Source organism: Protobothrops mucrosquamatus, unplaced genomic scaffold (assembly GCF_001527695.2).
Source record: "Protobothrops mucrosquamatus isolate PMUCROS unplaced genomic scaffold, P.Mucros_1.0 scaffold125, whole genome shotgun sequence".
Taxonomy (NCBI): Eukaryota; Metazoa; Chordata; class Lepidosauria; order Squamata; family Viperidae; genus Protobothrops; species Protobothrops mucrosquamatus.
The window spans coordinates 246048-262994 of record NW_015386492.1 but is presented as its reverse complement, the minus strand read 5'-3'; the positions used below and the strand labels follow the sequence as shown (position 1 = coordinate 262994).

At 37.7% G+C, this 16947-nt stretch overlaps 1 protein-coding gene across 1 annotated transcript in view; it reads right to left on the bottom strand.

Annotated features, from left to right (window-relative positions):
• Nucleotides 1–3756: 3756 nt before the first annotated feature.
• KIF13B (kinesin family member 13B) overlaps nt 3757–16947 on the bottom strand; it is a 160927-nt gene continuing 147736 nt past the window's right edge. The window contains exons 37-41 of the mRNA XM_015812981.2: nt 15317–15419; nt 14742–14875; nt 8822–8884; nt 5471–6497; nt 3757–4111 (exon numbers count right to left, since the gene is read on the bottom strand). Coding sequence (XP_015668467.2) covers nt 3813–4111; nt 5471–6497; nt 8822–8884; nt 14742–14875; nt 15317–15419 — 1626 coding nt within the window. The 3' untranslated portion in view covers nt 3757–3812. The remainder of the gene's footprint in view (nt 4112–5470; nt 6498–8821; nt 8885–14741; nt 14876–15316; nt 15420–16947) is intronic.

The window sequence follows — 16947 nt, the reverse complement described above, 5'->3', positions numbered from 1 at the left end:
CAGTTTTGAACTAAGGCACCATGGTGTGGCTTGGTTAAAATGAAACAGCTGTGGCTATTGGAATTACATGCCATTTCTTGCAAAGCAGTGTCACAGATGCCTGTCACAACCGTCATAACATTGTTTTGCTTAAAATTGTTGGATGCAAATCATGTGCAAAAGGAATGCAGTAGTAAATCAATTAGGTAACATTATTTGATTTTTTTTAATGTTTAAGACAGACTTCTTAGTTGCAGAGAAGTCTGGGATGGTGATTTTAGTAGAGCACTTCAAAAAGCTTTTGCTTTAAAAGTTAATGGACGGAAACAAAAGGAATATTCTTTTCTAAGTAGCACTAGCAGCACATCAACAATATTTCAAAACCCATTTGAACAAGGGAATCACCTTTGTTAACACAGCTTCCTGATTACTCAAACTGGGGAAACCTCTTCAGCTTATTCCACCAGTTCCATCCCTGCTCTATTTGCTTTAAAAACAGAAATAGAGCTTAATTCAGAGAAAGGGAAAGAGAAGATTCTCCACCATGATGAATGTAGCATCCACCAATGGGTAATCTCAGCCTTCCTGCTCAGTTGAGACTGAGCAGGAAGGCTGAGATTACCCATCGGTGGATGCTACATCATCATGCTGAGAAAAGGCGTTCAGGTAAGACAACGCCTCATCTCACTATTGGAAAAGAAGGCCCTGTCTTATAAAGTTCACTTTTCCAGTCCAGAAAACCAGTGGGAATCACTTTCTTGTTTCCTCTTTCTTCACTATTTTTTCAAATAATTCTTGAAAGCTAGTTTGCATTATAGATAGTGTGCCTTGATTGCTGAATAAAATACAGATTATGTTGTTGGGGGAAGACGTAGTTTGTAATTCCGCACTGGAGATGGAGAGAGAGTGAGCAGGTAGAAAGATTACAGTGAACCCAAACTTACAAGTATCTAAAGCAGGTTTTTTTCAACCTACATCCCATGGAAGCCTAGAATTTCATGAAAACTTGATAGGGTTATGTGAGAGGCTAAGGGCAAAAAGAAAAAAAAAGATTCACTCACATGCAGCCAGTTTTCTAGCACTTGATAGGGATCCTGGGATTTTTAATTTTTTAAAAAACCAATAGGTTCTACAATGTAGACTGAAAACATTTGAAAATCACTACCCTAAAGAAACTCTAAATTGTCCACAGCCTGTCAATATTTCTTGTGGGGCTAGCTCTGTTTTCCTTTAGGATAAAGTGCATGTAAATGACTTGGAAAAGGCCTGCATATCAAAAAAACAACCCAAAACCGTTTCTGCACTTTTGTCTTTTTTCTTTCTTTTTCTTGTGCATCTTTTCTGCTTTCTATTTTTATTAGTTTATGTTAATTTTTATGTTCTTTGTAAAACTTTTCATAAAAAATTATTTAAAAAATTAAAATACAACAGTAGGCAGTTAATCAGAAAGTAGCCATCCAAGTTGTAATTAAGCAGGACAGTGCTTGACCATTGTTCTAGTGTTTTTCACCCACCCAATAAAACAGTCCTGAAGGAGGGCTGAAATCTAAGAACATTATTAGTGCATTGATATTAACAAGGCTTCGATGTACTTCATCCTGCCTGGATCAGCAGGAAGGTCTTAAGTTTTTTTTTTAAATGATTTTTGTTTTGTTGGAACAAAAGACTGCTTGAAATCATGTAAATGTTCTACTACCATAAAATATTCCAATTCCATATACACAAAGAAAGCAAGAAAATGACGGCTCTCTGGAAACTGCTAAGCTTTGCTGCCAATTTCCTCAATCTCCTTAGCTGCAGCTTTAATTGTAAAACAGTTTTCTTCAGTTAGAAAATCAGATTAGTACAGAAGGAAGTCATTTAAGATGTAATAGTTAGATCAATTTCCTTAAGCTCACCAGTACAAAGAGAGTCTATTAGCAGCGTATGGAAGGAGGATATAAAAATATAGGTCATGAGAATTTATATGCTGCTACGCAAGCCCTTAGATAGTCCAGCAGCATTCCTTCTCAGTGTCTGTTATCTTTTGGTGGCTAGCTACATCCGTGGAACCAAAAGGTTTTCCCTCTCATTGGTATCATCTAGATCTGACTGCCATTGCCTAATGTTCTCCATAAAATCCCTCTGCTCAATTTCCAACCATTTTACTTTGGACATTCCTGCATTCTTTCACAAGAGCATCAGAAGCCAGATTATCCAAGGCCAAATCCCTGGCCCATGTAACACAGCTTCTTGGCAATTGTTCTCCAGAGTGTTTGTTGAGCAAGGACCTTTCTCAGCCCTCTGTGTAGCTGGGTTCAACCTGGAACCTACTGCACGCAAAGCATCTGATTCACCCGTGAGCTATTACCCTCATTTTAAAAATAGCTAAACCTCATTCTATCTGGGCAACAAAGCTAATTTTATCTCCCTGTTGGGACTTTTCCAAAAGAGATTTTCAAGCCATTGAGAAGCCATTTCTGGCTGAAAGTTATGCAGATAAGCTCCAATTGCACCCATGAAAATTACGCACACCATTCAAGTTGTAACCTCAAAATCCTGCAGACATTTATAACATATATTCATTTTGAATTCACCCCGTCTTCTTCCATAGGAAGAAGACAGTGTGAGTATATGGAAAGAAGCAGATTATCCTGTTCTATGTGTGCTTCTGTGCAATGGTAGTCAGTGGGTTGATTGTAAGTCGCAAGGGATTCCCTATACTTCTTTTAAAAAAGAAAACAATAAATAACAAATAAATATACAGCTCTAGCAACATGGACAGGGATAGTTTACCCAGGTTTACGACTGGGGAAAATCCAGATCATAAGGAAGGCCCACCCTACCTCTAGGATTTTGAATTCCCTCTTTGCATTATGTTACTTAAAACAAAGGCAAAGAAGGCCACATGCTGAGGTTTACTTTATAAATACAACAGCACTGAAGGGAATGTTGAAAATAATAATAGTAACAATACCTTTAACAACATGAAACAACAACACCTGCCCACCCCAGGTTCTTGGGAAGGACATGATAGGATGATAAAAAAGCCAAATCCAATCTAAAAATCTGGCTGACTCTGCAACCAACCGTAGTAATAAACCACTAGAAGAGAAAAAAGCAAAGCCTTCTCCTATTTACTCTCCCATTTAAATGGAAAAGGTCAGATATATTAGACTGTAATCACAGGTTGGATTAGGAATTAAGAAAAGAAAAGCAACATGCATGTAGCCTAGTCCCCAATCGTCATTCCAGTAGAGTGAGGGGTAATATTTTTCCACTGATATCAACAAAAACAGTTTAAAGATCATAAATGAAGTCTTCAAGACAGGCACTTTTTCCAATAGGCTGTGATCTGGCAAATTCTGATTCTCATTGGTTTGCTGTGGTTTAATGGTGAGCCTTGGAATGACAACATTTTGATAATAAGCAGCACTTGGCAGTCTTTCTAGAAAATAAGCCCTGCCAACATCTCTTACAGATGGTTTCCTCTGAATGGCTGGGGAATGAAAGGAGAGATTTGGAAAACTACACTGGGAAAGGTCACCATTTGCATCAAGAGTCTCATGTTACTCCATCATGACAAAGGTCAACAAATTTCAGTAAAAAAAATTAAGAATACACATATACTCTGACACACATAAACCATCTCCTCCTAACTGGCTTAGTAGTGCAAAGAATGGCAAGAAAAGGAAGGAAGGAAGGAAGGAAGGAAGGAAGGAAGGAAGGAAGGAAGGAAGGAAGGAAGGAAGGAAGGAAGGAAGGAAGGAAGGAAGGAAGGAAGGAAGGAAGGAAGGGTCAACTTCACACAGTAGTGTTGTGAGCCAGGCAGACATGCCCATTGGGAGATGCTCTCAAGTAGCCCATGATTTCCTGTTTTCTGTATTCTTTTTACTTTTCTCAGTCCTTGGAAGTGATCCTCCTTCTGTCTTGGCTAAAGCAGTCAAAGAAGCCAAATTGGAGGCAGAGCCTGAGAATGTGCCGCTCCGCCGATGCTCAGTCCCGGTCACAGTTGTGCCCTGCAATTTCATTCCAGCACTCCGGCGCCTTGCAGAACCTGTAGCTCTTTTGACTCGACTTGGCTTCACAAGGAGCCCATATCCTGGATTGCATTTGAAGTACTGCCGGCCTCCAATTGAGCCATCATTTTTACCTTTGAGATAAAAGATTTTCTTTGAAAAGGGTTGTTTCATGAAGTCATAAAATAAATGCATTTGGCTAAGGATACTGCCCTGTGGATGCTGGGTAATGGGTAGTTCAATAAAATGTGTTCTCTGATGACATAGCACCCCATTTGGCTACACATCAGCACATAGAAGACCTTCCTAGTGGATCCGTGTATTACTTTCTCTACCACCAATGACACTTCTTGGGTTCCATAAAAATTACATAGGAAAGTAAGCCTCTCCTTCCTGCTAACTGAGATGGAAGTTGCATAAATTAATTCAGAGAAATGCTACAGTCCTATAATAAACATTTTATTTTATATGGCATATTTTCAGCATGTTGCGTATTCAGCATTTATTATCAAGATTTTCATCTTTATATGGAAGCTCAGAAGCCCCTGTCCTTTGGATTATCCTCCCCCAAAATGCAATGCAGGCCCCCCACTCTCCTGGTCTTTGGGAGGTGTTTGAAGACTCATATGGGGCTTGCAGAGAACTATGCAACCTTGGGTTTAGTTAGTGCCCCGAAGGCCCTCCCCCCCTTTAACTAATTATTCTACCCTTGACTTTCTTTTACTGATATAATATTTTATATGACTTTTCTGTTTTTAATTGTACACTACCTAGAGTTACTTTATTTATCTAAAACCTAATAAATAAATAAATGTATTCAATTATAGTATCATATGTTTTCAAGCTTTCTTTACAAATTTAACATACAAAGTTAACCCTGATGGAATTGCTCTTTCACAATCAGAGCTTCTGGTCATATGAAGCCGCCCACTTCTCTTAGCCTCTTCTGGCTACTATCACTAATTCATCAGGCACTTTCCACAACTGCAATCTTTGTTGTAAACTGAACCAGGCAAAGTGAACCCATCCATAATATTGTGGATGCAAAATGTGGGTTCTGCCACTAAGTAAAGAAATGCTTTACAATCAAGCCATATTTCCATGTGTGCTCTGGATGAGTCACCCTATTTCCAATCACTCTTGTTGAAGGAACTGTATCTGAATACAGGCCCATTCCTTTTCTCACTATAGATCATTTCATGGGATAATGAACCTATCCAAGTAGATGGTGACAGAATTTCAAACAATACTGGACATTAAGGAGAAAGGCTCACCATACTGGTGACTTTTCCCACCTGCACTGCTCTACCTGTCTTAAGAAAAAATTATATGTGTGTCTGACTTAAACTGGGGAATAGTGAAAGAAACTAGACAGACTTCAATAAGAGATAAAGGTCTGAGGGAATCGCATGTGGATTGAGGGAAACAAAAACAACTATCAAAGCCAGTCACAAACATTTCCTGTACACTTTACAACATTTCTCAACAATTACCTGATGGCAAATCCAACTCGACTCCAACCCAGGTTCCGTCCTGGAAATCTGTTGGACCAACGTATCTCACGGTGCCCATTTTATTTGTGCCGACAGTTACATATTCACCTTCTTTCAGCCAATCTGGGATTTCACTGGCTTCTTCTGAGTCAGATACTGTGGCATCCAATTTCTCTTCAGAACCAGCATCTATGCTGTTGTTCTGGTCTGAGTCTTCTGAATTCTGTCTGCTCTTTTCTTCCTCTGAACACAAAGAAGCTCCCGAATCACCACTCAACATACTGGAGAAAGACTTGAGTTCTGATGTTCGTACTCTTTGGATTTTGAATGGAGAAGTTGTAGTGCTGGACTGAGAAGACAGGTCAACTGTAGCCTGAGACTTTGAAGGTCCTGTTTTATAAATGGGAGCCTCCTTTGTGACAGAAAGAGGGTTCTCCGATGGTAATAAGATGGTTGTCTGTGTCAATTGTATTTGTTTCTTATTAGAACAGCAATTTGTATCCTCAGTAACTAGGGAGATAGAAACCTGATCTTCATTTAGAGCAATGGCAGAATCTACAGGTCTTGATTTTAAGTTGCCATTATGGCTCACTTTGTCATTGTCCTTGTCTATTTGATCATCTTTAAGGCCAGGGAGAACTGGATCCCTCGTTGAAAAAGAATGGCAACACTGAGAAGCTAAACCAGAACATGATTTTATAGGACCATCTGTTGAAGACACTGCCTTAGGAGTTGTTGAATTTGGGGGGACATCATTTGTGATGGAGGTCTGACTACTGGGTTGAAGATGGGGGTCATTTCCTGATACAAGTGCTTCAGAAAGGGTTGCTGTAGAAACACTGTGTGAGAAGTATCCACTAGAGGCTTCACTCAAGGGACTTGGTGGACCCTCCTGAGAATCTTGTGCTTGGATGTCCACTGTAGACTGCTGTAAAGGCACTTTGGTTGATCTTTCAAGGTTCTTTTCCAACTCTGTCAACTGCAATGCCACCTCAAAAGGTCCTTTGCTTCCTTGTCCTTGGGTAACCTGAAGCAGAAAAGGGTCAGAGATTGTCAAAGTTACGTTTTGGAAAACATAAAACAATACAATAAAGATAAACTGGACATTTCTTTCTTTCTAATTCATCTTCTGTTACCATATCTGAAGAGGCTTGCAACATTTTGATTTATATTTTGAAGGAAGTTGAAGATGAAAGATGGATTTGTATAAGGGCAAACAAGAACAGCCTTCCAAGATCCATCTGCTTTTTATTCTGTTTCTAACAATGCTTAGTCAGGTGTCCATTGATGCCCAGCATCTAGGATTCTAAGATAGTTTCTGAAATTTAAAGAACCACAGAAAACATATTCTTTTCTCTTTACTTCCTTGTGCTGTTGGTTTTTTTCCAGGAAGCGTATATGCACCACCACCACCCCCCACTGTGTAATAGTATGTTGGAGACTGGGCAAAGTGACACTGCCAAGCGAATGGCCAAGTAACATAGCCTGTGGCTGGATAGTGGGTCCACAACTGGCTGTTAAGGAGCTTGGGTGGGGGGAGAATTCTATTTTCATTTTAATGTAGCTTTACAATAAAATAAAATTAGCTGATCTGGTCATGTTTCCTGTCTAGTCTACCTCATAAGGCTAGCATATTGTCTGCAATTGCTACTGAATGTATAGTAGATGGGCAAGGAGAAGAAAGTCCCAGCATATCATGCAGGAATTTTTATACATACAACTCAAAGGTCTTGCGTTCATTAATACCAAGTGTCCATAAGTTCCTTCTCCCATCCCAATAAAGAAAGCTTCACCCAAAATGTGAGAATTCTCATACTTTGAAGAGGGCATGATTTGGAATAAAAGACATTCAAAACTAACAATTTAGGATACATTGATATCCAAAAAAGATAAATGTATCAGCTTGTGGAATTGCATACTTTAGTTAATGGCTCATTTATTGTTTTATTTTATGCATTTTATAACTTGTAACCCACTTTGAGTTCCTTAGGGTGGTGGGGAAGGTAAAAATATGTTAATAAATAAGTACTAGAAATAAATAGTATGAATAATACTTACTAATGAGTGTATGGCTTATTTCTATGCTAGAATATTAACAGGTTCAAAGGTGGCAGTCTGGCTAATAGGCTGAAGGTCTAGTAGGATTAATATATAAATGCATATAGCACATGAAATATGACTCCTATTATTTACTAAAAGATCATTTATATTACAGAAAGATATGTTTGCTGTTTGAAAGAGGCAATTTATGTGAAGTGGGGAAACAAGCCAGATTTATAAGTCTCTCCCTGTTATTTGGCTTAACTCACAGAAGATATAAATCATCATTTCCAAGTCAAGTATCATCTTGTGTAACTCCATATGCCAAGGATGGCTTCCTTCCCAAAGTGTTAACCGCAATACCACAAATACACAACTTCCAGAATTAATGACCCTTTCTATGCTTAACAGTTCATAATATGCATATGATATATATACCCACACATACATACATACACAATATAATAAATATGAAGTAAACCAGCCAATTAAAAAAAAACCCATGGGCTTTTGCCAGCCCATGCCTTCAGCAAACTCTTGAGATCATGAGATTTTTTTTTTTAATGTCTCCTGGTAAACTTTGATCCATGTCTATTCTCTATTCCGATCAGCAACCTTAGATCTTTGATTTAAGGCCACATGGAAAGGAATATTTCTGCAGAAGCAGATAGGCAACCCTTACAAGAGAACCTTGGAGGATAGAAAGAAAGAATTAACTATAGTGTAGTAGAAGCAACTGAAGCAAGGAAATAGACTCCAAGATGATATTTGCAAAGGAAGAATCATAACAAAAATTGTGAATCACCTGATATTATGCAGAGTAAAATGTGCTATTATCCGAGATAAGGAGATACAGCCACCAAACCTGGCTTCCCGTTTCTTACTCCGCTGCATACCTACAACTGCTTACTTGGCATTGTAATGCAGTTGTGCACTTGCTGGCCTCTGGACACACACTAGTGGTGACATTACAACAAGAGGATAGTGATAATTCAGCAAGATTTAGATATTTTTTCTGTGAAAACTAAGCAGTTAGAATGGCTGGCTCATGCAGAATCAAGGCATAAACTGGAATTTCCATTTCTGATACTGAAAGCTTAATATGCATGGGGGCTTAGTAAGGGTAATTCATAGACAAATGTCTCCAATCTGCACCATCAGCATATAAATAACGATAAAAGCTTTCTGCATGTTTTGGAGAACTCAGTTCTTTACTGATTCTAGTAGTAGTTTTGTTATTACTGTTGCCTCCCATCTCCATGTAACAATAATGTAGTCATTCAGCACCACGGACAGTTTAAAAGGACCCACCTGTTGGGTTTTTGCAGGACTGGCATCAATCCTAGCAGGCTGAACCATAATTCGTGGGACTGGCTGCAATAAGAAAAGACATTCCTTTTGAATTAATCTCTGAATGATTGAAAAATTACTCAAACAACAGTAGAAAGTTATTTATTTCACAGGCATCATAGTTTTGGCACAATGACACCTGATTGCCCAGTTCCCTTATAATGCTAAATTGAGTTTATTTGAAGTAAATTCTTTTATGACTTTATGTGCAAATTAAGCTGTTACAGTTTGCTCAATATCAGAGTTAAAAACCTGAGCCCAATGAGAGCGCAGTATTTCCCAATTATTTCAGACTATGCTTATTGTAGCTATTGCCAGTAACAATAATACTGAAGGGTAATACTCCCCTATGCCTCCCCCATAAGTACCTTTCCAATTATTCTCAGTCTCTGTTTGCCTGAGTTGAAAAGACTGGACATTCAGTGTAGTTTCATTTTTTGAACTGAGAATTCTTGTTACTACTTGTTCTCCATTTAGATTACATATAGGTTCTGCTATTTCTATGCTGTGAACTGTCAGGTAACATGTAAGTTAAATAAAATAAATAAATGAACAATTAAATTAGATAAAAAGTTCCACAGCAGTATGAAAGTCATTAGACTTTTATGTTTCCTTGTAACATAAAATTCAGTAATATACTAGCAAGGTTTTAGGAAATATTTTATTAAACAGCGGGATGAAAAGATAACAAAGCATATGCCCATCAAGCACCCCTCTGAAAACCTCTCCAAGACTGCAATGCCTTTGTGTCAAATTCAATTTTTTCCTGTGAGGGAGAGTGAGACCCTCACACTTCATCATGCTTGCCATTTTTTAATCTTTATTTTTTACATTCTACTGATTTTATTATATCTTTGTTTGATTATTATGAGCCATCCAAAGTCATTGAGAGTTGGGTGACATACAAGTTTACTACATCATCATCATCATCATCATCTCCCCCTGCTCCAATTAAAGGTGGAGGTGAACTCTGGAACGTTGATGGAGGCAAACTACTTTAATTCCCACACTTAAACCCATGTTACAATTCTGAAAAATAACACTCAGCTATTTGGGGACCACATTTTGAGCCATTTCACAGGTTTGTGCTTTTAAAGGATGAAAAGGGAGTAGTTTGGTTTCCCAAGTCCCCCTATTACATTTTTACCTCTAACTTCTGCCAAAAGCAAAAGAGGGCTGAAGTCCCAATTTCTTGTAACACTCCAAAAGGCCAGAATGCAAATTGGCACCTGTGAATTCTCAAAATGCTGCCTGCTTCTATACCAGGAGATTCATCACTGCAATAATCAGATTGCCCTGCCTTCAGATTTTGTGCTTCTTTTGCTGAAGACTTTCTAATACACGTTGCAGTAGATTCTCAAGAATGGACAGCTGCTGGTTGGTTATGACAAGCCTGAAAATTTTGATTTTTACAATCAGGCTTTGGTAGGATCCTCAACACTCTTTTTAGGACTTGAACTGTTTTTCTGATGGCCAGTTTATGTATTCAGCACATTCGATGATTTTCTTTCTCTACCATCCTTGCCATCTAAAATATTCTTTGCATGTAGACAACGGGCAAGTCAAGTAAAGTCTATAGTCTAACATGGCTTCCTGAAAGCTATTATTCCACACACAGAAATGATTTCTTTTTACCCACCACCACCATCATCCACAAAAAAATTTATATATAACTTTTTTGGGATTGGGGCTGATCCTAGAGACCAGATTAGAGAAAGAGATTCCACAGGAAATGCTGTTATGATCATGATCATCATCAACTTATGGTGATTGAATACAACTGTCCTCTATTACAGACTCAAGGAAAGCCAACAGAATACCCTCCATTCCACCAGCAGCACTATTTAAACTTATTGATAACACTTAAGCACCCAGCACTTTCATCTAATGTGATTTATGGAAACATCAGTTCCAGCAACAATAGTAAAATTTATGATGAGCACTTAGTGCATTTGGGTATTGCCAAGTAGAAAATGCACTTCTATTTTTAAGCCATGATTCTATTTCCCATCCCTCAGCTTCACTCCGATAATCCTCACAAGATAAGGTGGTAAAGAAAATGCTAGTGATCGTGGTAGAAATGGGAATTTGCAACTATGAGGTAAGGAGAGTATTTATATCTGGATGCTTAGGAATCTTCGGTGGACATACATTAGGAAGCCCTATTCTCAACTCGGTTTGGAAAATGAATAAAACCATGAATTGTTCAGAAGCAAACTAGCACCTGAGAATGAACTTCCAAGTCCAGAATTTTATTTCTGAGAAAATTATCATACATTATTGCTTTCTCATCTAAAACTAACCTTCTAAAATCCCAAGGGACCACACGGAATTGGGGAATTGTCTGGCTGACACCTGCTCAGAATAAGTTGAGTTACAGTCATATCCAGAGTGGAGGATGGATAAAGGCTAGTCATTAATGGTCTTACACCACCTTCTAAATTTAAGTGTCTTCTTCTTGCCAGATGCTCTGAAAAAAAGGTTTGCTATTTTACCGTTTAAGATGCCTAATTCAGGTGAAAATGAAGGGAACATGAAATACTCAACATATGATCTAAGTGTTTTTAAAATAGATATACTTTATATTTGCTATGCATGAACTGTCCCTTATGGATCTTGCACATGCTGTTCCTCATTTGGATTTATGGATCTGAAACTTTAAAATGTAGATACTAAAAGGCCTGAGTTGATAAATATGTATTCATATAGCCCTACTAGGTAGATCAGACTAGAAACTCTACAGGAAGACCAGAGCTACATTTTACTGAAATTGTCAATAATAATTGAATCTTGGAAGTCTGATGGTATCCTACTTCTTCTCCTATTTCTTACACTCCAGTAAATCAGGGAGGTATTTGCATTGTCTCCATAGAATAGAATAGAATAGAATAGAATAGAATAGAATAGAATAGAATAGAATAGAATAGAATAGAATAACAGAGTTGGAAGGGACCTTGGAGATCTTCTAGTCCAACCCTCTGCTTAAGTAGGAAACCCTATACCAATTCAGACAAATGGTTGTCCAATCTCTTCTTAAAAACTTCCAATGTTGGAGCATTCACAACATCTGAAGGCAAGTTGTTCCATGGATTAATTGTTCTAGCTGTCAGGAAATTTATTCTTAGTTCTAGGTTGCTTCTCTCCTTGATTAGTCTCCATCCATTGCTTCTTGTCCTGCCCTCAGGTGCTTTGGAGAATAGCTTGACTCCCTCTTCTTTGTGGCAACCCCTGAGATATTGGAACACTGCTATCATATCACCCCTAGTCCTTCTCTAGACATATCCAATTCCAGCAACTGTTCTTTATATGTTTTAGCCTCCAGTCCCCTGATCATTTTTGTTACTCTTCTCTGCAATCTTTCTAGAGTCTCAACATCTTTTTTACATCTTGGTGACCAAACTTGGATGCAATATTCCATGGGTGGCCTTAACAAGGCATTATAAAGTGGTATTAACACTTCACGTGATCTTGATTCTATCTCTCTGTTAATGCAACCTAGAATTGTGTTGGCTTTTTTGGCAGCTGCAGCACACCGCTGACTCATATTTAAGTGACTGTCCACTAGGACTCCAAGACTTTAAAAAAAACAAGAACATGGGGGTGTAACTTCAAACTGACAGCAGGGAAGTTCAAAAGTAATGTTAGAAAGTACTGGAAACTTGGAACCAACTTCCAGTGGAGAAAGTGGATCAATAATCAGTAACTGAATTTAAACATACTTGGGATAAACACATGCCCATCATCCAATAAAAATAAAAATAAAAATAATAAATACATAAATTAAAAACAAAAAAAACGCTCAAAGGGCAGACCACTAGATTTTATTTATTTATTTATTTATTTCTTATTTTATTTAAATTTATATACCGCCCTATCTCCCTTACGGGACTCAGGGCGGTGAACAGGCAGATCTTTTTCTGCTGTCACTTTTTAAAATTTCTATCTTTGACTAGATAGTAGTTTTTGAATATTTCTGTCAAGATCACCTCCCTTGCTCTCTTTATTTAGCAAATTTTCTGAAAGTTTAATTGCAAGTTATTGAAAATCTACGAGGAATCAAAACAGGAGCTGAAATGTGTTACACTTTAAAAAGACCATTTTTTTCTTTTCAAAAGAAGTTTAAGGAATGAATATTGCCTATGAATGCTTCAATTTTGTTAACAAATATGAAAAACAGAAGTAGATAATTTTTTGCTATCCAAGAGCCACATTTAATACTTTTACAGAAGATGGGCCCACAAAGAGGATGGGACCACATCATAGGCATTCAGAGGGAGAAAATTTGGGGTTACTTTATATGTTAACTATGATCTGCTTGCTTTATAGATTATGTTTTTGTTTTTATGACTTCCACATTCAAATGGCAAGCAAATGTGCTTCCAGTTTTTAGGAATCATGTTTCAAGCTGGCTTCAGGAATTGTAAACAGATGAGCTGAAGCTCCGTGTTCCTTATCACTTCTGTAAATGAAAGTATTAATACTAAAGTAGCTATTGACTAAGCCTGTGAAAAGGCGACATAACATTTAATATGCTTATCCATTTCCCCCAATTTTCTATAAAACAATAGGAACTATTTGCTTGAGAACTGAAGATCATTTTTGTGATGCTCTTCTGCATTACTATTTCCTGAAAGTTAGCTCAGAATTGGCGCTTGACTGCTACTAAAGAGCTGAGGCTCTGAATTGTCCTAATTAATTTTTTTCAGCTTTCTAAAATAGCTTCTGTAAATGCTGGTTTGGCAACTCAAATAGCTACTTTTAATGTTTGCAAGTGTAATACAATTAAAGATTATACTGAAATCTCACTGTTTTGAACTTCTCTTTCTTTCTCTTACAAAGGTGAGACACAAGCAGAATAAACATATATATTTATGTTTAAGCTCACTGCAATTTCAAGTTTGCCTTTTACTATACTGAAGCTTAGGAGCAAACCCAACATGAAAAATGAGTCCATCTAAAACACTTGCACAAACAAAAGCAAACAAAACGTGTGTAACAGAAATGTCAGCTAAGTCACTTGAATACCTCAGGAACTTGCTGGGGACATTCAAAAGGCCAGTGTTTGCACTAAAAGAAAACTCAGTCTAAACAGGGAAAATCAATTTGACCCTCAATGTTAAGTTCTAGACATTAACCTATCATCTTTAATCACACTGATAACGCAATACAAGGATGACTTCTAAATCAATCTCTTCTAAGGATGACTTCTAAAACAATCACATTATTCCCTTCTTAAAAAGCCCAGCTACTCTTTCTGTGGGATGTTTTGTAGCTTGTCAGTAACTTTTTATAGATAGCTCTACTCCAAGTTAGATGTTTACTATTCTAAAGATGCTGATAATCTTTCAGCAGCTTTTAAATATTTAGATATGGAACCATATCTTAGTTTTCTTCTGATGACTTCTTTCTCTTATACTTCTCCTATGGTAGAGATCCAAAAAGATCCTTACATGTTTTGATCAGTGAATGGAATCAGACTGAAACCATTCAGTGCATAGTTTGTGATTCTGAACTAGGCTTTCTAAAATGATGCTTCTCAGATGTGTTAAGTTTACAATTCTCAAAACACAACAGTAGCGTCATAAGATCCAGAAGGGCACCAGGATGGAGAAGCCAAAAAACCTCACGAAACTGTAGTACCAACTACAATCTATTGAGTCATTTGCAACCAGTCTTGGTGAATTACATTGTTTTTTGCTTCCCAAATTGTACATTATGCTGATATGTACACATGGAGTATGACATGGTAAGTTAAAAAAACAACAACACTGTGGTTGAACAATCTTTTGCTAACCTCAGGAATCCGTTCTAAAGTTGTTCATTGGTGAACAGTTTCATTTTTATTCTTGCTTGCAACCCTCTAAATAGGATGCTCTTGTACCTGCTGCGCAAGTAGAGACGTCTGCCTGCCCTTTTTTTCATCTCTAACAGGAAACAGAGATTTCAGCAGCTTTGGCATCTGAGGCACGAAGGACTTCACAGGATTCAAGTAAGAGGCAGCCAGGCTACCGAGTCCTGAACAGACAAATAAACAAACTAATTCACAATGCTGCTACTTGTCTCTTGAGCATCCACAATATTATTGAAGTCTACTTTGAACCATTTCTAAACGTATGGGCTGGCTTTGCTTAATGCTGAATTTGGCTGCCAAGAAACAACCAAACAATTTCCTTCCATTGTTTTGGTGGGAAAAGAAATAAATTCTGTGCAACTCTTTCCGCCAAAGGGAACCCTGGCCTTGCTCATGACATTAAATCATGACTGTCTATCCAATGTGGTGCTCATTCACCAAAGAAATTAGAAAGAAAGTTTCAAAAGAAAATTATTTGCCAAAATTATTTGTCAAAACTTTTGCCCAAAAAGAATCTTATGCTCCTATATAAAACCAGGGGAGGGAGGAGGAATCTACAGCTGCAATTGTTAGTTCACATCACTGATTTGCCCTGAAGCTTTTACCTTGGTCTGTAGAGCCATTTTGCTGAGTTGAATCATGGAGACTTGCACTGGACCTGGACTCTGTTGAAATCTGAGAAATATCTTGCTGGCTTTCCCATCGACTCTGGAATTATTAAAAAAAAATATATTTGTACAATGATCACATTGAAAATAACAACCACTCAAAGAATTTAAAAAATGCTGAAACATACAATGAAACAAGAACAGAAACCTATTGATATCCCATGCTGCAGAAGAAAGGTACAGGCCCTCCTTATGCTTTTCTGAACTATAGGTTAAGATCTAAAATGCCCTGTTGTAAACTGTAGCCAAATCTAAACAGATCGTGGTCTGATCGGGGCCTGAATGGAAGACATCTGGCAATATTATTTACAGAACATTATGTTTACTTACGTGAATGTAATAATTAAGTATGTATATCAGCTTTCCCCGTTGTGGCACGCCCCCCCCCCCATGGACCTTGCATCAACCTTTCAGAATTTTCAGCTACCATCATGTTGGCTAGGGAATTCTGGGCATTGATATTTACACATCCAGAGGAAGCATAACTTCAGAAAGATTAGTAAAGTTAATTGTGCTATACTTCTTCCTATGTTGTGTTCTCTAAAAGAACAGACTTATATCAGAAGTTCTTAGAACTTTCTGTCCTGAGAAAAGTATAGTTTCTTGTCATTTAATATTCTGATGGAGATGTACTATTCAGACTGAGGATAAAAAGTGCAATGAGGTTGAACATCTAATACTCTCTGGAGCCGTGTGTCAGAACTAAAATTCAGGGCATGTTTAATAGAGAGACTGAACTTACATACTAGCCACTAATAGAACCTCTGGCCCTTCATTATTAATTTATAGTTGTTGGCATAGAATGGGCACTCCAAAGCAGCATTTAATAAGACAGCCTCTGTCTGTACAATAGCAATCAATGGAAAAAGCGTCTGTAACAGTTGGTATACCTGCACTAGAATGCTAAAGGAGTTACTGAGTTGGCAAGCATTCATTCTGAAAAAGGAACAGAGTTATATTTTTTCAGTGTGATCTTTATAGGCTATCTCAAAGTCTATGGAAAGTCTGTGGGGTGTAATTTAACAACCACTAGATAATGAAACCTAGACAACAGTTGTGGCTTTTGCAAGTGAATCACCCAAAAGAAAGAGGAAAAGTACAATGCAAGAAATTTCTACCTACTTCACAGTGGCAACCAACTGAAATTATTTTATTGCAATGCAGCCACAAGATTCTACTATGAATGAAGTTGTTTGTTCAAGACGTGGTGGGTACCAAGAACAACACTTGATATCTGAACAACCCACTTTCAGTTAGTTCTTAGAGAAGTCCATGCTCTTTATGATTCAACCTGCCTAGGTTTCCCCCCTAGGCTCTCTTCTTTTGAAGTAGATAAAAGAGAAAGAAGGATGGCTATGTTTTCTGCAAGAGGTCTGTAACAAGGAAAGAACTTATTGTCTGGAAAACTGTTTGCCAAATGACTGGGCACCAAGGTCAGACTTCATTAAACTAATTCTCATCAGTCCATTTAAGAACATCATGCTCTCTGTCTCACATTGGGACAAAGTCATTACAGAGGTACCTTGGCATCTTCCAAATAAGCCTTATAATTCTCTGTCTTCTTCCTA